The sequence below is a fragment of the Ovis canadensis genome, chromosome 3 (genome assembly GCF_042477335.2).
Source record: "Ovis canadensis isolate MfBH-ARS-UI-01 breed Bighorn chromosome 3, ARS-UI_OviCan_v2, whole genome shotgun sequence".
Lineage (NCBI taxonomy): Eukaryota > Metazoa > Chordata > Mammalia > Artiodactyla > Bovidae > Ovis > Ovis canadensis.
In genome coordinates, this window is record NC_091247.1 from 58,155,578 (window position 1) to 58,175,852 (window position 20,275).

Consider the following 20,275-nt stretch of genomic DNA (forward strand, 5'->3'; position numbering starts at 1 on the left):
ACGGTAATACATATAATGGTCATCTGAGTTAAATTCACCCATTCCAGTCCATTTTAGTTTGCTGATTCCTAAATGTCGATGTTCACTCTTGGCATCTCCTGTTTGACCACTTTCGATTTGCCTTGATTCATGGACCTAATGTTCCAGGTTCCTATGCAATATTGCTCCTTACAGCATTGGACTTTACTTCCATCACCCATCACATCCACAACTGGGTGGTGTTTTTGCTTTGGCTCTCTCTTCATTCTTTCTGGAGTTATTTCTCCATTCTTCTCCAGTAGCATATTGGGCCCCTACCAACCTGGGGAGTGTCGTACCTTTTTGCCTTTTCATACTGCTCATGTAACAATCATCAGCTGGTATACTCCTGCAGAAATAATCAATTGTCTCTTTTTTTATGATTTCCAGGTATGTTGCTCAGATTAAAATGCCTCTTCAGTAATCTGTGTATGAACACATGCCTCCACAAAATTATGATTTTGGAAAAAAATGTTGACAGTAATTTCATGAAATGAAAAATAAAAGATAAAACATTTGTTAATGCTTACCCACTAGGAAATTGTTCTAGTCTTCAGAGAAGCAAGGTAAGCAAGTTCTCTGGGTCTGACAGCAATCCAGTTCAAATCCCTTTAAGATTCCAGGCTCACCACCCCACTTCATTGGAGAGATTCACAGTCCACACACCAAATAGGAACAAGGGCAGCTACCGGGGTGTCAGAACTCAGAGCCAGGAACTCTTCTGAGGGCTGTGGCATTAATTTGTGGGCAGAGAAGAGACCAACATTTCTCTATGCCACAGACCAGAAGAGAGTGCATCACAAGTAGAAAAGAGGGACTTCCCTGGTGGTCCAGTAGCTAAGATGCCACGTTCCCAATGCACAGAGCCCGGGTTCGATCCTGGGTCAGGGAATAAGATCCCACGTGCCCCAACTAAGAGTTTGCATGACACAACTAAAGATTCCACGTGTCACAACCAAGACCTGGCACAGCCAAATAAACGATGCTAACAATAAAGAAGGAGTGGCTCCAGAAACTGTTTCAGGTACACACACACATCAGGGCATGTGTGAATGTATTGTGCCCCAATGGGAAACAGTTTTTCCCTGTGGTAGCAATCAAAGTTTGGGATACACTCTATTTCTAATGCCTTCGAATCACTGGAATGATATATTTCTAATTATAAATATAGTGCCATTTTGGCTTATCTATATAACCCAACTCACAGCCTAGAAACTGAGCACCCAGGAGTTCCTACTTCTGTTGCTGCTTCTAAGGAAATTTTCTATATACACAACAAACCAGAAATGGTACTTTTTGAAACGGGATAAGCTACTCAGTTTTCATCTTTTTATTTTATTCAGTTTGCTCCAAGGGCAAAATCAATAGTAATAGTGATCACAAACATTATTTGACTGGCTCACCAGCCTGATCAGTAAAACCTGAAGAACAGAAAATGTTACACAAGTTGCAAATAACATACTCCTGGAGTGGACTGACATGATAGCAGGTGGATGCAACAGGTGTTAACATTTGCAACAGTACTCGTAACTTTCTCACTTCTAGACAATTCTAAGACCCTGTTGCAAAACCTTCAGGTGTTACTGCCGATTTCCTCTGATACAGAACATGACTTTACGGGACTCTTCCTAGGCCTTCCTGCTGTTGCACTTGAGTGGTCCCTATCCCCACAGCACTGGCATATGCTGTCAGGATCTCTACTATCTGCCTGGTTTCCAGGGTCACACGGGCTTCCTTTAGCCAGCCCTGGGCTGCTCGTCTGGACTCCCCTTTCAGCTGATTGACGAACTTTGCTGCCAGCTCGAGGTCGCCGTGCTCAAGGCAATAGGAGGCGTATGACAGGAGCGTAAACGTATCTGCATCCTCAGGGCAGAGCTCTGCTGGCGGCTTCAGCTGCTGAGGGGGGAACAGGAGCAGGGACTGTATGTAGGAGAGGAAGTACTGGTATAAGCTATTTCTGGTCTCATCGATCATGGCTACCCTGCGGGCCAGTTTCTGGACAGCATAGAAACGGACTCTAAGGGTCTCTTCACTGTACACCCCACGGGTCAGGGACTCTGGAGGGAGGGCCGCGGTTAGTGCCTGGGCAAATTCACTATCGGAGCAGCTGGCTCGGATGGCCTCAACAGCACTGCCCAGGGGAACCGTGGGCAGGTCTGCAGACGCTGTCTTCATGCGGTACCTCAGGGCCTCCACTGAGAGCCAGAGCTGGTGCACTTTTCGGGCCTCCTCCTCAGCAACTGCATGACCTACAAAAAAAGACAGACTGTTTTCCCCACTTAACTACAAGTCCATCTCACACATGCAGAGAACTGATGCACTTTCAACAAGCTGAGTCCACAAAAGGGGAAGATGGGGCTGGACAGAACCTCTGCCTCGCCCATCCCACCACTTGCTTCTGGTGCAGTCTTTCCTAGCCGGCCTCTTCACATGAGGACACCAGTCACAACATACTTGGCTGAGGACTTCGTGGTGGTGGGGGTTTTTTGTACACAAATTTTCATCACAACTTTATTTGTAATCACTGGAAACAACCCAATGTCCATCAGTGGCTGAGGACTTGTTTTGACTACAGCTCTGGAGGGAACGGGGCAGATGGATGTACACAGGTGAGTCTCCCTTCCCTCTCCCTGTGACATCTGGGACAATGCACGGTATCTAATTCAGATATGTTTATCTCCAGAAATGTTTGAGAAAGAAACACACCTCTTAATCTAGGCTAAGACTTCTACTAAGGCCATCAGAAACTTCCTGCAAAAGAATGGGAGGCTACTGGATCCTGAAATTTCATGAATACTCAGTTTGTTCTACTAATCTGACAAAAAAAAAGGCTCCATCACACCCCAAAGAAGCCCATTTCATTAATCACATCTTCACTGTCAGGACATTTCCCTCTCAGTGCGGCCCATGGAGGCTTCAGTATTAACTACTGTCCATCTGGTGGGTGGAACAGCAAATCACCCCCAGCTAGCCCTGTGACAGCAGGACTGCACATGGGTCAGCAGAGCCTTGCGGGTAAGCATGCCACAACACTGACCTTTTCTCCACTTGGCGTGTGGGACACAACCAAAGTATGTAGGGTAAACTGCCATGTAAATGGTGACCTCATGCTGGTCACATAATGAGCTAACTGCAAGGTATTTTAGGTTTAAGTTTTAGATTCCTTAAGTTTTAGGCTTCCCTGGTGGCTCAGATGGTAAAGAATTTGCCTGCAATGCGGGAATCCTGAGTTTGATCCCTGGGTCAGGAAGATCCCCTGGAGGAGGGCATGGCAACCCACTCTAGTATTCTTGCCTGGAGAGTCCATGGACAGATGAGCCTGGTAGACTACAGGCCATGGGGTCACAAAGACTGGACACGACTCAGTGACCAACACTTTAACTTTTAGATTCTTTTAAGTGTCCTCTCACAGCTCTGTAATCCAAACTTAACCAAATCTGATGCTAATTTTCTAAGAAATGAATAAAACTTATTAGAGTGATTTTGGCATCTTCATTCCCTAATGTCAACGCAAGTACGCCATTATCCTTGTAACGAGAATTTACTCTTAAGAAGTAGGGCTGAATGAAGTCAGCTGTAAGAGGTTCCACGTGCTTACTCTGAACGGCCTGCTCGATTCCTCTCAGTCTGGCATAGGCAGTGTTTATATCCAGAGTAAAGTTGTCAACCTGCTCCTGGCTGAGCCGACGAAACTGTAATTCTTGTTCAGCAAGTTTCTCAGACAGGTCCTGAAATTATAACAGTTGACAAAAAGTGATGCTACCTCCATGTATGTCACTTATTGGGTCACTAAGTCTTCCAACAACTGCAATGTTCAAAAGCAAAAAGGACCTTTATCTCAAGACAGGTGTCACGAAACTCCTACAGTGTGTGTCAAGTTTCAAAAATTTCTTAAAATTTATAGCTGATGTTTAATTTTAATCTCCTACAAATTTACAGGTGGAACCTAATATTAAGAGGAAGAAGACCAGAAGGAAGAAGTCTATTAAAATGAGAAAGTGACAACTTTAGAAAATAAAGTAACTATATAGCCACCCATATTTACATTCAATTCAGTATCTTCTTGAGTTCATTTTTTTTTCTCAGAAAAATATGCAACAAATAGAATTTAAAGTAATACACCTTTTCCTATCGGCATAAATTTCAATTTTCCAGAAGCTTTCCTTAGTTAGAAAACCTCATTTCCTTCTTGTGAGACAAGATAATAATGTATTATAAAACGGCCGGAGTAGAAACTATTTTCTGTATTTCCAAACTTCACCTCTCTGGGATGTTTCCTCAGATATAAAAATCAGTACTACGTAATCCACAGAGTTTGTGGAGATAAAGCAGGAAATGCATGTGCCAAGTATCATCACCTGCATACCTGAAACCCCTGTACCAACACTCCTTAAAGCTCTGAAGTCTCCAAATGACTAGGACATAGATATAAAACACATATCTGATCACACAGGACACCTTAATGTAAGAAGGAGCAGATTTGCAAATATACAAAAGCCCACCACTTTACCCACTCAACCCCCAACCAGGACTTACCTGGTGGTCCAGTGGTTAAGAATCTGCCTTGCAATGCTGGGCACTAGGGTTTGATCCCTGGTCAGGGAACTAAGATCCCACATGCTGAGGAGCAACTAAGTCTGCTGGCTCAACTACTGAGCCTGCACACCACAACTTGAGTCTGTGAGCCTCACAAAGATCCCACATGCTGCAACTAAGACCCAACGCAGCCAAATCAATGAATATTTACAAGACAAAAAAGCTCCCCCTTCCCCTGCACTCCACGATGGGTACCATTAGAAACTTTTCTCCATGCTTCCACACCTCATATGAAAGGACGTGGAGACGTTAGATGAAAGCAGTGACTGTTTATAACATAAATGGGAAAAGAAGGTTGAAGAGGAGACAATGCTTTACAACAGGTCCTCACCTGCTCAAACTCATACTTCAATTCCTGCTCTTGGACCCTAAGGACGTCTCGTAAGTGATCAGTGTGGGCAGCAGCCTGCCGGCGAAGCTGGGTTCTCATTTCATTCTCCATGGCGTCTCTGACTTCCTCTACCTGTGAAGCCAAGCACAGTAATGAGGAGTTCTCAAATCTGCACAAATGCTTATGCAAACGAGAAAGACCAGTAACCACCATGATGGCAGCTTGTTGGTCTGGAACCCCTATGATTGGCTGTCAATGTGAACACACTCTGTACTTCGAATGCTAATATGAATCAGAAAGCTAAGTGTGGGGAAGCGACTCATATAAGGTCACACAGCTATGTCACATGGCTATAGCAAAATCAGATTCAAACAGGGGCTTCTTTGACCCCTCCCTCAAACTTGTGTTTCCTCCATATCACCAAGCTGTCTCCTAAACAAACACTGTCATTTCCTGAATCACAAACTCCCCTGGGAATTAAGAAATCCAAGGTCATTGAAAAAAACAACTATAAAGATTTGAGATCAAACACAGCTTCACTGCAACTATCTGTCTGCCCTCAGGGAAATTATTCATCATCTGTCTCCATTCTATCCTCTGTGAATAATAATGCCTACCATGCAGAAGTGTTAAGAAAATTAACAAATATCTGGCAGTTATTGAACACAATCTCTCTCAACAAAGAAAGCTTCTCTGAAACTGCTGATTTTTATATGAATTTAGATTCACACAGGCCAAAGCAAGGCAAAACTGGAAAGTCTATCAAGTCTGGCTTAATAATTAGACATGGATCATGCTACAAATTACTTAACACTAATTACCTAGAATTCATAACTTAATTTTTCTCAGAAACAATACAGTTAATGAATGAATCCATTCAGTCAATGGATAAATATTTATGAAGTGCCTGTCCTGTGCCAAGAACTGCCCACTATAAGCGTGAATGAAATGGTGCTCAAGGTAGACAAACTTCTCGCACTATTGCCAAGGTATACTATTTCAAGAGAGGAATGAGTGACATCTCAGACTGTGATACCTGTTTTTAAGAAAATAAATAGGGCAACAGACGAAAAAGTAATACAGAGGCTCCACTCTAGAGGGAAGGGAATAGGAATGGGAGCATTTAGTTGTTGGTCAGTCACTCAGTCGTGTCCAACTCTTTGCAACCCCATGGACTGCAGCATGCCAGGCCTCCCTGTCCATTACCAACTCCCGGGGTTTGCTCAAACTCATGTCCATTGAGTTGGTGATGCCATCCAACCATCTCATCCTCTACTACCCTCTTCTCCTTCTGCCTTCAAAAAGATGTAGTCAAGGCACCAAAACAACATCAACAAAAAAACTCAGGGAACCTGCGAAATAAAACAAGTAAGGGAGGGAGCCTGGCTCAAACAGGAATGAGATCAAGGGCTTTCCAGGTGTAAGTTACGAATTTGGATTTTATATTAAATGCAGTGGGCAGTCAGTGGAGAATTTTCAGCAGCATAGTGTCTGATGAGAATATATTTTATAAATAAAGACCACCTGCCTGTGTAAACAAAGAAAGATGGGTATGCAAACAGGGAACCTGCCAAGAAGACAATGTGGACTAAGGCGGTGGTTAATGAGAGAGAGACTAGTGGAGAGTTTGGGGATTTACTCTTGATGCAGAGCTTGGCAGACTCTCAGTGGCCTGAACGCGAAAGTTGATGGAAACACCTAACTGGGCACGATTTCTAGCTTGATCAACTGAGTGCATGGAGATTTATTCAGAGAGAAACAAGTTGAGGGCCTGGAAAACAAGTTGCACAGAATCAACAAATTTGTTTTGAACATGAAATGACTACTGAAAATCCAGCTGGAGTCATCAAGTCAGCCCAAGAAACCAAGGCAGAGATCAGAGCCTGCAAAATAAATGTCAGTGACATTGGCCACAGATCTAACTAAGAGCACCTGGAGGCAGCAAGATGGATAAAAGGTTTCAGGACAATGCGAATGCACGCTGATATTTGAAAGGCTGAGCAACAGAGGCCAAAGAGTGTCAGCAAGGTGGGGGAAGGGCCGGCAGAGTGTGGTATCTGGCAGTCTAAGGAAGAAAGCACTTTTAGGAATAAGTGACCAGCTGTGCAGCTGAGAATACCCGAAGGTAGAATGAGTAGCAAGGTTCCTAATCAGTCAGTAGACACCTCTTTAATACAGTGTGCACAGGCAGAAGACCACAGCTATTTCATCCATGCTTAACTACCAACCACTCAGAAACACTCAGAAAAAAATATTCTCAGAATCCAGTAGGGACTCCTGGGCTTCCCAGGTAGCTCAGTTGGTAAAGAACCCGCCGGCCAATGCATGAGACATGGGTTCGATCCCTGGATTGGGAAGATCTCCTGGAGAAGGAAACGGCAACCCACTCCAGTATTCTTGCCTGGGAAAGCCCATGGATGGAGGAGCCTGGCAGGCTATAGTCCCTGGGGTCACAAGAGCCAGACACAACTGAGTGACTAAACAACAGAGACTCTTTCAACACTGCTTAAGGGGCTGAAAGGCTCCACTGGGAAAAGATAAGCTAGATAATCCTGGATGCTAGCAGCTCATTACTTTCTGGCATTTCTGCATCTGCTCAACATAAAGGCTTGCTGTTAGACCCGTCCTTCCCTAGAAGTTCTGACAAGAACAAGGGCAGAAGCTCCATTCAAAGGTGCACTGGCCTAATTGACAGCTAGTATTCTGAAGTCAGTGACTGCTGCTATTATTTTCGAGAGGTAGATAATCAAGCTAGATTCACATAAATATTGGTTAACTTTACTCATTTCTTTACCTTTCTGTCCTGTTCAGCCTGTATCTCACTTCTGTGATGCTCTAATGCTTTTGCTACTGCAGAGTCAAATGCCCGCTTTTCCTCCAGCTTCTGTTTCTCCAAGGCTAAGGCAATGTGCTGCTTCTCTGTGGCTTTCTGTTCGGCCAGTGCTCTGTTCAGCTGGTCAATGCGGCGATGAGCATGAGCAATCAGGGCGTTCAGGTCGTCGGCAGACAGCTTGTCAGCTAAACCAAACCACATGAAAATGTCAATGATGTCACCCAAATCACAATCCAAGTAACTTGCCTCAACTGACTGCAATTTAATTTTCAAAGCTAGAAAGAAAAGACAAGAGGAGCTGACATTTCATAAGAGATACAGAGGCTGCAGTCTAATCAGAAATGCACAGCTCATGCCCAACAACTAGATATTTCCAATTCCAAGCAAAACTGTTCAGGGAGGACTTCAAGTATAGAATCAGTTTTTGTTTTTTTTTTTTTCCAGTAACCCAAATTAGTAGTTCTTCCAATCTAAACTAATTATAAACTGGCTTTATAACTCAATGTAATTTTGCCTCTCAGGACAAGCTTACATACACAATCATTTTCTTTCAAGCATAACAGGAATCCAAATAAAGATTCTTTTCTGCTAAAACTTGACTCAAATTCAAATTCTCTCAGACTTTTCCCTAATCAGAGCTATGTACTTTTTCTTACACAGGTAATATAATCCAGGACAGTCATCTGCAGCCAGACCTGTCCATCAGAACCATTTTTAGAGCTTTTCAAAATAATCATACTCAAAGATTCTGATTCAATTTTTTTTTTCTTTCCCAATCTCACACTCCACAAGTGTTCAGAGATATTACCACAGGTTAACAATTACGGCTGTAACAGCAAAATAAAGAATATGGGAAATACTATATAACAAATGATGCAATTCCACAATTAAGTAGATCAAAAAGCAAAAAAAGAATAAGATTTATAGACCAAGTTCAGTATGTGTAGCTACTTTAGATATTGATTTGATCAAAAAGAACTTAAAAAAAAAAAAGACTCATTCCAAAAAGTGGGCTATTTGAAGTCTGAAGCAACATTTGATAACACAAAGAATTATTGTTGAGGGTGACAATGGTTTGGTGATAACAGTAAAAAATACAGAAAGTTTTTACAAGTGAAAGAATATGCTATTTTGGATTTGCTTCAACATAAGCTGGGGGAATAAATGAGACAATACCAGCCAGGTGTTGGTAACTGCCAAAGTTGGGAGACAGGTCCACAGGAGTTCATTCCAATTTTCTTCTTACTTTTTAATGTTTGAAATTTTATCAAATAAAAACTTAAAATATATATCTTCACATATATCACATCTATAGGTTTCCGATCACACGGTAAAAACATTTTTGTTACTGAGAACATACGGATGACAAAAATATCCAAATTAGATTTATGGCATGCAACATAATTCTACTTTATATTAATTTTGATAGTTTAGTATGAGAATCACAGGCAAAATAAAGACTTGAGCCTTTTTAAGACTTAAAACACAAGTCTTTAAACATAAAATGCATGTAACTACTCACCTAGGTCAGAAATACCTACAAAGGAAAAGAACAATGGTTTGAGAAAAAGAAAGTACATGCATCAGTTATTAATCACTGTATAGAAATATCCAAAAGACAACAAGAAGGAACCAGAAGCCAGTGGTAGAAAAAGCACATTTTAGTGCTGAAAAGCAAAATGATGAGTGTATTTCCTAAAAAAGTTTTAAAGGATCATAAAACAATATAAATCAAGGTAAATCCTAACATTTCAGAGAATCAGAGATTGAATGCCACTGAAAGTAGTTTTGGTTTCTGGGGACTCATCTCTTTTCATGAAGCAATCAACTAAATTTTCACACAGGAACTACAGTTCTTGTTTATTCCCCCACTTCACATCAGCTCGCAGGCTATTTCAGGAAGTCACAGTCCATTAAACCAACCACTTAATCTGGTTCTCAACCAAAGAAACAGGGAGCTGACCCAATGCTGCAGGAAGAACAGGCAAAGATGGACAAGGCAAATAGCTCTGTCTCAACCTATTGCCAGACTAAACTCGGTGGATTTCTCCACTTAATCCTTTCATACAAATCCTGATTTTATTTTCTGCTTTGACGAGAAACCGCTATCTATCTCCCTCTTAAGTGAGTCAACCACAAGAAAAAGAAAACTAACTTCATGTCTGAGTTATTTTTTGATAGCCTTGATTCTACTTCTTGCCATTAAATCATTCTGGTTGGCCCTAATGCCGTTAAAATCCCTGCACTGGTATTATTACCTGAGCTACTTAGACCAGCCTTGGTTCTATGATGCAGTTTCAACACCCTCACCCGAGAGAGGCCTATATCACTAGTTCTTCAAATGCTACCTGACGTTCAGTTTCTAAAAGACACTGGCATTTAGGAAGTACTATTTTGATCTTGAGACTCCAGATCTCTGTGATTTCAGTCACACAGCGCTTCATGCAGTTACAATGTGTAATTGCCACCAAATTCCCGGCAATCTGAGCTATTTGCAAGCTGAAGGCCACACAGCCTGACCTTCCCTTTTCACCTAATGTCCCGGGGTGAGTTCTCAATCAGGGTTGTCACAGAGCAGCCACAAGGTATGCTTAAGTAATTCATTATGAATATTTTTAAAGTGCCAAACCTGTTCAATAATTTTACATATAATAGGCAAATAAAGTCAAGGTTAAAATATCACTTCACTCACTAAGATTCCACACTGGCTGGAATTTGCGTTCACCATTGCTAAACCGGGTGTGTCACCTGTCACAGGTATGACTGAAATAAAATGCTGAAAACACTATACTGCACAAGAGATGAAATATGCATGCCAGACGGGTTTAGACCAGAGAATGGAACTGACAAGTTTAGATCAGATGATCAGTTGTTTAAAAAAAAAAACTGAAAAAGTAAAATACCAACACTTCAGTTGCACTTACTCATCCCCTTCCACCCGGGCAAGACTTCTGGAGTAATACTGTCCAGCTCTCGTTTAAAGTCGTCCCGGGCTTGGACCACGAGCTCATGATACTGAGACACGACCTTAGCCTCAGATTGAGCTGCCTGAACCTGAACAAATACAAGGGGTATGTGGTTAAAGTGAACAAAAAATACCATAAACACTCCAAAAAATATGTCATATTCATGTATTCATTTACATTTGGTTGTGAATATATAAGTAATACATAGGAAGAAATCTAAAGGTCAGAGAAAGGAATGTAAATATTGTCTTTGTTTCCATCTAATTCTGTTCAAATGCCATGGATAAACCCTTTCCCATCTCCTTACGCCATTGGCCCTCTTTCTCTGGGTCACGGAAAAACTGACCACACAGATCAGAAGTGCAGACAAAAGAGATGCTACAAAATGGAAATTTCCGTAAGTAGTAAAGACCATGAGCAAACACTTACCTATTATAAAATGTATCAACAATACTGAACAATCCACTTCATGTCCAAAGCAAGTTTCTAAAATTAGTAACAACTAATATTCTTTTCCAGGGGAAGGGAGAAAGATGAAAGGAATCTTAATATTTTCCTGAATTCTTAAAAACCCCTTGACAAAACGACATTAAAAAATAAAAAATACTTATAAAAGACCTGAAAAACACACCTTTTGGACCACATTATCCAGATCAACGATCATGTTGTGAAGCTTCCCCTCTGCAGCGGTTATATGAGATTTGGCCCCAGCAACCTCTTCTTTCTTTGCGTTTTCAATTACACTCTTCATCTTCTCTAACTCTTCTCTGGAAACCAATAAAACAAAGGTTTAGTATTAATCCTTGGCAACTTTATTAAAAAAACTGAAATCAATACAAGTTATAGCCACAATTGTAACAAGTTACAATTAAGTCTATGAAACATTTAATTTGAAACAACTACTCAATGCTTTTTCACACTCAATAGGCAGAGAAGTTTTCCTCACCAACTGAAAACACCTCAGTTTTTTAGCACCTCAAGTTAGATTTAAAGAGTGGACCACTTTCTAACACCGTACACAAAAATAAACTCAAAATGGATTAAAGATCTAAATGTAAGATCAGAAACTATAAAACTCCTAGAGGAGAATATAGGCAAAACACTCTCAGAAATAAATCACAGCAGGATCCTCTATGATCCACCTCCCAGAATTCTGGAAATAAAAGCAAAAATAAACAAATGGGATCTAATTAAAATTAAAAGCTTCTGCACAACAAAGGAAAATATAAGCAAGGTGAAAAGACAGCCTTCTGAATGGGAGAAAATAATAGCAAATGAAGCAACTGACAAACAACTAATCTCAAAAATATACAAGCAACTTCTGCAGCTCAATTCCAGAAAAATAAACGACCCAATCAAAAAATGGGCCAAAGAACTAAATAGACATTTCTCCAAAGAAGACATACGGATGGCTAACAAACACATGAAAAGATGCTCAACATCACTCATTATTAGAGAAATGCAAATCAAAACCACAATGAGGCACCACTTCACACCAGTCAGAATGGCTGCGATCCAAAAATCTGCAAGCAATAAATGCTGGAGAGGGTGTGGAGAAAAGGGAACCCTCCTACACTGTTGGTGGGAATGCAAACTAGTACAGCCACTATGGAGAACAGTGTGGAGATTCCTTAAAAAATTGCAAATAGAACTACCTTATGACCCAGCAATCCCACTGCTGGGCATACACACCGAGGAAACCAGAATTGAAAGAGACACATGTACCCCAATGTTCATCGCAGCACTGTTTATAATAGCCAGGACATGGAAACAACCTAGATGTCCATCAGCAGATGAATGGATAAGAAAGCTGTGGTACATACACACAATGGAGTATTACTCAGCCATAAAAAAGAATTCATTTGAATCAGTTCTGATGAGATGGATGAAACTGGAGCCAATTATACAGAGTGAAGTAAGCCAGAAAGAAAAACACCAATACAGTATACTAACACACATATATGGAATTTAGGAAGATGGCAATGACGACCCTGTATGCAAGACAGGAAAAAAGACACAGATGTGTATAACGGACTTTTGGACTCAGAGGGAGAGGGAGATGGTGGGATGATTTGGGAGAATGGGAATTCTAACATGTAAACTATCATGTAAGAATTGAATAGCCAGTCCATGTCTGACATAGGGTGCAGCATGCTTGGGGCTGGTGCATGGGGATGACCCAGAGAGTTGTTGTGGGGAGGGAGGTGGGAGGGGGGGTCATGTTTAGGAACGCATGTAAGAATTAAAGATTTTAAAATTAAAAATAAATAAATAAATAAAGAGTGGACCAGATGAGTAGCATGGTGTACAGGAAAAGACATAGGCTTCAGAACCCGGTAGACCTGGATTTAGCTCCCAGATCAGCCTCTCCTTTGTTGCTCACCCTGGCATAGGGATTAGAAGTAATTCATGAGCAGTGTTTTGCACAGTACCTGCTACTGTGCTATCGAGAGCACTCAATAAATGGTAGCTTTTGCAAGGATTAGATTGATTCCCTTGCCAATGAGAGCTTGAGAAAGACGAAGGCAAGGGAGAAAATCAAAGAGCTCACTGAGCATAGAGCTGGGTCTTCTGGAGCCCTCTCGATTCAGGCTGGGTAGACTATAATCTACAAACCACAAACACAGAACTCAGAGCTCTGAATCATAACCTACTGATGTGATGAACATCATGCGGTCAATCTCCTAAAAGACATGTTAGCTTTATCAGAAAGCTTCCCTTTCTCTATCAATTATAAATATTATGTTAAGACAACAAAATTCTGAATGACAAATAACAGTTCCATAGTGTTGATGAGAACCCATTTTCAAATACAGGTTCCTATTGACAGAGATTGAACTTATGTTTGGTTTGCTTGCTTGATTCTAGTTTTAGCCAACTTTCAGGAATCAAGGTCAAGGTAGCATAAAACTAGACCTATTATATGCTAACTACTTTGGTAGTTAAGGCAAAGAGAGTGTGACACACTCCTTAAATTCTTATAAAACTGCTCAACCCATCCCAGAAAAACCTTGAAATAATGGCAGAATCTCTGTAAACCATAGACATATCACCTAAGTAATACTGCAAATAAAATACAAAATTGTTTATGTAAGTTTCTGCCACATTTATTTTGGCCAGATTATATATTCTATTCTCTCTCTTCCTTTTAAATTTTCATGTTCCTAAAACCAAAATACAGTATAGGTGGAGAAGGGAAGGGTTTCTCTGCCTCCTCTTTCTATGTAGACAGTACAAAGAAAACAGAGCCAAAAGAAAGCCACCAGGAGGCCCTAATTACTTGTCAAAGTCCATGAGTAATTACTTGGCTTTGAGAAGGGCATCAGCAGCCTCATCTACTGCCTTTCTGCGTTCCTTCAATGCGCCCTCCACTGTGCGCCACTGAGCTGATTTCTTGTCACCTGCAATCTAAACAAAAAGCTTTAGTTATGAACACATGAATAAACATTAGTACTGTCACAATAACATGACTAAATACAGAAAGTCAAAGGTTAAAAAAGTATATATAACATTCCTCCCAAACAGGAACTCTTAATCTAATGTTCATGAGAGGTTCAAAGAAGTCCATGAATCATCTCCCATCAACCAACCCACCAAAACTGTAAGAGTGTGTTCCAGTGCACAAGTATACTATAAGGAGAGAGAATATTTTTACTAGATTCTCAAAAGGAGATATGAAGCAGAAAAGATGAATAAGAACAACTTGTCACGAACTGTCTGTGAATTAAATCTTTCTTCAATGAAGCATCAGTACTTAAAATTTTCTTACTTGCAGGTCTACTGAAATATTAGTAAGTATAATAAAAAGTTTACACACTTGTGGGGTTTCTACTTCCCCAAAACATTACCCCCAAGAATGACTCTCCATAATCTTTAAGGAGAAAATCAAGTCTTGTCAAGAACACCACTCCACTTTGAGCTGGTTTTACACAATGTGGACTTCATACAAATGTCTCCCTTGGAAATTCCTTAAGGCAGGTTCAACATTTTTTGCTCCAGCATTGGAACTGACTGCCACCTTCTTCAGCTGAGCAGAGCTGGCTCATATTTACGGCATGTATCATACCAAAAACAAAAACCACCTCTAGCAGAATAATCACACTCTATGAAGCAAGATGCTCACACAAGAGACGTGTAAGAACCCTTGCAACTGAAGGTGTGGCACAGATGAGTCCAGTTTCTATCCTCCCCCTCACTCTGCATCACATAAACAATGAGCAAGATGCTATCTGCAACTGTTTCAACTCTTTAAAACTACTTTTAAAATTAGTTATTAACTATTTTAAATGACCTTTCCTTCTCCCTTTCCTTTGCCAAGTAGATATAGGTTAAAGTAGTATATTATGTTTAGATATGACAAAACCACCTTAGGGCTTATCTTTAAAGTACAGCTGACCATTTAACAACACAGGTCTAAACTGCACGGGACCACTTATATGAAGATCTTCTTTCAGCAGAGTACTACACAATAGATAGCTGGCTCAATCCTCAGATGCAGAAGGGCCAATTATGAGAATTGAGCATCCCTGAACTGTGGTATCCCTGGCTGATACTGGACCCAAATCCCCTGTACATACTGATGCGTGACTATACACTATACCAGGACCTTGGTGAAAAACAGGAACATATTAAATTATCAGAAAATAAAATATTTATTGTCAAGGAAAAAATGACTACAGTAGTTCAATAATTATAGTTCACAAGTCACCAAAGAGAGTCACCGCAAGGGCTGCTGCACACCCAAAACATGAGTGCCCTCTGAGTTAGGTGTCCTGGGCCTTGGATGACCATCCTGTGTCTTCCACTGTCAGAAACACAAGTGGTTTTGCCTCTGAGCCCCAGGCCTGCTACTTGAAGGGGAAGAGGACTCAGTAATGCCTCTGCTTTGGATCACTCACAAGCAATTCTCAACCTTATGCGTTCCCCTTGACATCAAGTGTGATCTTCATTTTAAAGGTACATTCATTATCAACAGAAAGTTTAAACAACCAAGTTCCTTAAGGCAGGATTAACCTGGCCACTGGACCACTGTGACAGTCTGAGGAAGCCTCTCTGAATAACATTTTTAAATGCTTAAAATGAAACTACGAGATTACAAAGGAGCCCAATTACACTGAAATTTGATTAAAAAATATGTATTTTTTAATTCTTTGACACACAAACCAAGATTTAGTGGCAGGACTAATAAATACTCTAATCTAGAAGTAGTGATGAGCATAAATGATATTTCAACAGTCTGTAAGTACCCATAATGTGATAGGAAAATACTTGCGCTCTCTCTTGGTAATAAAGTTATGAATACTACTAACACTACTGCTTTTGTTGTCAATATAAATAAATGAAGGAAAAGCTTTTGAGGCTAGTGAAAATAAAGATATTTTCCATCCAAGTTTAATGAGCCCCTGAATTCTATCCAGACTTGACCCTAGGTTAAGAACTGCTTTTAGAAGAAATACTTGGTACTTTTTTACCTTTGTATCTCACTTTTGAACTTTTTATGTTTTACATAGATTGTTGTAAAGTAACAAAACAAAGTTATTTCATGGTACAAATAATCAAGTTGAGGTTTAGGTAAACTACCACTCTATCCATCCTGCAAAATAAAATATATCAAGAAAGCATGCTGGGGTTTCCCTGGTGGTCCAGCAGTTAAGAATCCACCTGCCAATTCAGGGACACAGGTTCGATCCCCGGTCTGGGAAGATCATGCCTCGGAACAACTAAGCCCATGGGCCACAACTACTAAGCCTGTGCTCCAGAGCCCAGGAGCTACCAACTACTGGGCCCCTGGGCTGTAACTACTGAAGCCTGCACGCCCTAGAGCCCAAGCTCTACAACAAGAGAAGCCACTGCAAACAGAAGCCCACACACCACAACTAGAGTGCAGTCCCTGCTTGCCACAACTAGAGAAAAGCCTGGACAGCAAAAGAGACCTAGCACAGCCAAAAATAAATAAGTTTTTTCAATTACTAACAAAAAAAAAGAAAGGATGCTGGTTTGGGCCATGTCAGTATCTTGTCATGTGCAAAAAATTTTACAAGACCTTACTGTATGCTGTTACAAGACCTTGATATCATACTAGGATAACTCTTCATAACTAACCCAAATAGACTCATGAATCATGTTAAGTGTCAATAACATATCTGGGGGCCAAAATGGATCTCCCTCCACTTGTAGAGATCCAAAGATAAGCTGTCCTATAAAACAGACACCAGATTCCCCTACAATCCTCTGGTCCAACTGTTTACAGGCACTGCCTTTTAGAAAGTAACTCAGTATATATTATAGAGTGAGCCTACATGCACCTACAGCTTTTTACTAGAAGAAACAAAGTTGGGATCAATTTTTAACATTCCAAAACTTGTGCTCGTACATTTTTCTGGATTATTTTGTTAACACCAGCTAACTTTGCCTAATCTGGTTAACTTATACTATAAGGTATCCTTTAGTTGTAAAATCTAAATTATAATAGATTTTGTACTGTTCAAGCGACATGCACCACATGTTATATGTTCAGTGGGGAGAGGAAATACCCTCTTATGTATAGCCTTCCACCAAAGTAATACCATTGACATTTTAAAGTTTCTAATCACTGTCCTTCTGAAAGAACTTACTTGGGTTCACACTCAACTTCCTGATATCATGCAACTTTGAGCTTTCTCACATGTATATAATCAGTATATTAAATATTCCCTGTGTGGTTTCTTAGAATGAACTTTTAAGATTTAAGCTTTGTTCTTGGACTTTAAATAAATAGAATCTTCTTTTAATTTTTCCAAGGCTGTAGTTTCTTGGCTGTTTGCAACAGAAGTATAATTTAACTGCTTTGTGATATATGTGCATATGCCTAAAGCAATGTAAAGTGTATTTAACTTTTAAAAACCTCAGTCATGATGGCAAAATAACTTTATTGATGATGCAGAATCCTGATCCCTGAGATTTATTAGGTTCTCTATTTTATTCTTTAAATGACTTGATGTCAAGATGCATTTTTATACACTGAATAACTGAATGTAATGATAAAGGAAATTTACTAAGTCTCAGTATTACATTTTAATTAGTGTAATTACTTTATTCTTTGAAGTGTATAATGCAAATAATCAGCATAAACATTTAAAGTAGCTAGTGTTTTGGGAACCCTGGGATCTCTGTATTATTTCTTACAACTGTGTATCCATCTCAAAGTATCTCACAAAAAAGTATACTTTAAAAAATGGTTGGCAATTTTAAAGCAAAACAACAACAACAACAACAACAAACACATTCAAGCAGTATTAAAACATGAGAGCAAATTCAAACTAATCTTAATACCACATCATGGTTGTGAAATAAAGCATTATATATAAAATTCATTAAAAAGAACATTTCAAGTTTTCTTTTTTTTTTTTTCATTTTTCTAAAAAGACAATCATTCTAGTTTGCTTTCACTTGGTGAGAGAAAGCCAAACCTAGGAGGAAGAAATCACATGTAACGTTCTTTGCCCACCTCAGAATCATCCATGGCTGCTTTCAGAATGTTCGCATGGGCAGTGACAGCCTGCACCGCAGCATTCTGAGCCACAATTGCCTGCTGAGTGATGCAGGCAGTCTGGCTCAGAGCATCTTCTAAGCTCTTAGCTAATGCTGAAGTTAAAAGAAAAAAAAGTTAAAAACCAGATCTTTCCCCACCGATTACTTTAATCTTTCCCTCTTTACCTGTTGAGTCTTGTGTCACATTTCCCCCCAAAATGAACAAACAAAATACAGTTTTAGAGAATCAAAGTTACACTTAAAAGTATGATAAAATTATTGAATCCAGGGACTTCCCTGGTAGTCCAATGGAGGGGGCACAGGTTCAATCCCTGGTCAGGGAATTAGATCCCACATGCTGCAACTAAGACCCGGTGTAGCCAAATAAATAAATTTTTTAAAAAAATTTATTGAATCCAGATGATCAATCTATGGGGGTTATTATACTATTTTTACCTTTATGTATATCTGAACTTTTCCAAAATAAAACAAGTCTGGGGTTTTCTATACACAAGGGAAAATCACAACAGGAAAGACAAATGTATGAAAGGATTGACGGTCACTTAAATAAGTTAGTACATAGTTTAGAAAATAATCCAGAGAATGCTGTGAAAGCAATTATAACTACAAGGAAGAGGAAAAGGATAAACATGAAGATATAATATAGGATGTCAAAATGAATAAATGTGAGGAAGGGGAGAAAGAAAACAGATATTTTAGAATGTGCTTGAGCTTATATCACTATCAGCCTAACACAAGTACATATAGTAATAAGCTAACATACTTGAAAACCTGGGTAACCAAAAATCAAAAAAATATGCCACAGATTCACAAACACCAAAAAGAAAGGAATTCAAGCATAATACAAATGAAAACCATCAAACCACAAAAGTGAACACACAAAGAAAGAACTAGTACATTAACTGGAAAATAAGGTTTAAAATGGAGATAAATACATATACATCATTAATTATCTTAAGTGTCAACAGACTGACTAATCCTAACAAAAACACAGAGTGGCAGTACAATGAGAAGTCTGCTCACCACAACTAGAGAATAGCCCACATGCAGCAGCAAAGGCCTAGCACCTAGAGGGGTGGCATGGGGAGGGAGGTGGGAGGGATGTTCAGGTGGGAGGGGACATGGGCAAACCTATGGCTGATTCATACTGATGTTTGGTAGAAACCAATGCATTATTTTAAAGCAATCATCCTTCAATTAAAATTAAATTAAAAAAAAAAAGACAGCATAGCAAAAAAAAAAAAAAAAGTTACAGATTGGATAATAAAACAAGAATCTACAATATGCTGCCTATAAAAGACCCATTTCAGGGTGAAAGATACACACAGATTGAAAGTGAAGGGATAGGGATGGAAAAAGATATTTTCATTTCATGTGAACAGAAACAAGAAAGCAACAGAAGCAAAATTCGTATCAGATGAAACAAACTTTAAAACAAAGGTCATAAAGGACAAAGGTGGACACTAATGATAAAAGGATCCATAGAAAAAGAGGATATTTTTTATACTCATTAATATATATGCACTCAATATAGGAAAACCTAAATACATAAAAGAAACACTAACATACATAAAGGGGGAATCTGATGTGAATACACTAATAGTAGGAGACTGTAACACCTCACTGCCATTAATGAGCAGATCTTACAGACAGAAAATCAGTGAGGCAACAGATCCTGTAAATGACACAATAAAACAGACTTAGCTGATATCTATGGGACATTACATCCAAAAAATCAGAATACACATTCTTCTCAAGCATGCATGGGAACGTTCTCTAGGACAGACTACATAATTGGACACAAAACAAGCCCAACAAATGTGCTTATACTGGCCCATCTACTCTTTACACAATTCTAACAAACTTGCTTCCTAGGAATAAGACAGAATTTTAGAAGAAAACCAAAAATCATTAAAGGGAGAAAGACAAATAAATGGAAAGAACACAAAAAAAACAAGAAAAAACACCTACAAACAGCTGTCATAAGAGTTTAAAACTAAC

The 20,275-nt window shown here is 39.6% G+C and overlaps 1 protein-coding gene and 1 long non-coding RNA gene across 18 annotated transcripts in view; one reads left to right on the top strand and one right to left on the bottom strand.

Moving 5' to 3' along the window:
* Positions 1-1,325: 1,325 nt before the first annotated feature.
* The window catches only part of IMMT (inner membrane mitochondrial protein), a 40,740-nt gene continuing 21,790 nt past the window's right edge, over positions 1,326-20,275 (bottom strand). For 4 of the 17 annotated variants that reach the window (XM_069583092.1, XM_069583095.1, XM_069583093.1 and 1 more), the window contains 9 exons: positions 18,231-18,367; positions 14,049-14,152; positions 11,376-11,511; positions 10,703-10,832; positions 9,301-9,315; positions 7,740-7,963; positions 4,946-5,077; positions 3,617-3,746; positions 1,326-2,267 (listed from right to left, as the gene is read on the bottom strand). In XM_069583092.1, coding sequence (XP_069439193.1) covers positions 1,633-2,267; positions 3,617-3,746; positions 4,946-5,077; positions 7,740-7,963; positions 9,301-9,315; positions 10,703-10,832; positions 11,376-11,511; positions 14,049-14,152; positions 18,231-18,367 — 1,643 coding nt within the window. In that variant the 3' untranslated portion in view covers positions 1,326-1,632. Of the gene's footprint in view, positions 2,268-3,616; positions 3,747-4,945; positions 5,078-7,739; positions 7,964-9,300; positions 9,316-10,687; positions 10,833-11,375; positions 11,512-14,024; positions 14,153-18,230; positions 18,368-20,275 lie in introns of all 17 variants that reach the window. The other 13 variants (XM_069583089.1, XM_069583096.1, XM_069583094.1 and 10 more) reach the window with 5 other exon arrangements.
* LOC138436874 (uncharacterized) lies at positions 2,261-4,058 on the top strand. Its single transcript, XR_011255647.1, has 2 exons — positions 2,261-2,627; positions 3,958-4,058. It is a non-coding gene; the product is annotated as an uncharacterized lncRNA (long non-coding RNA).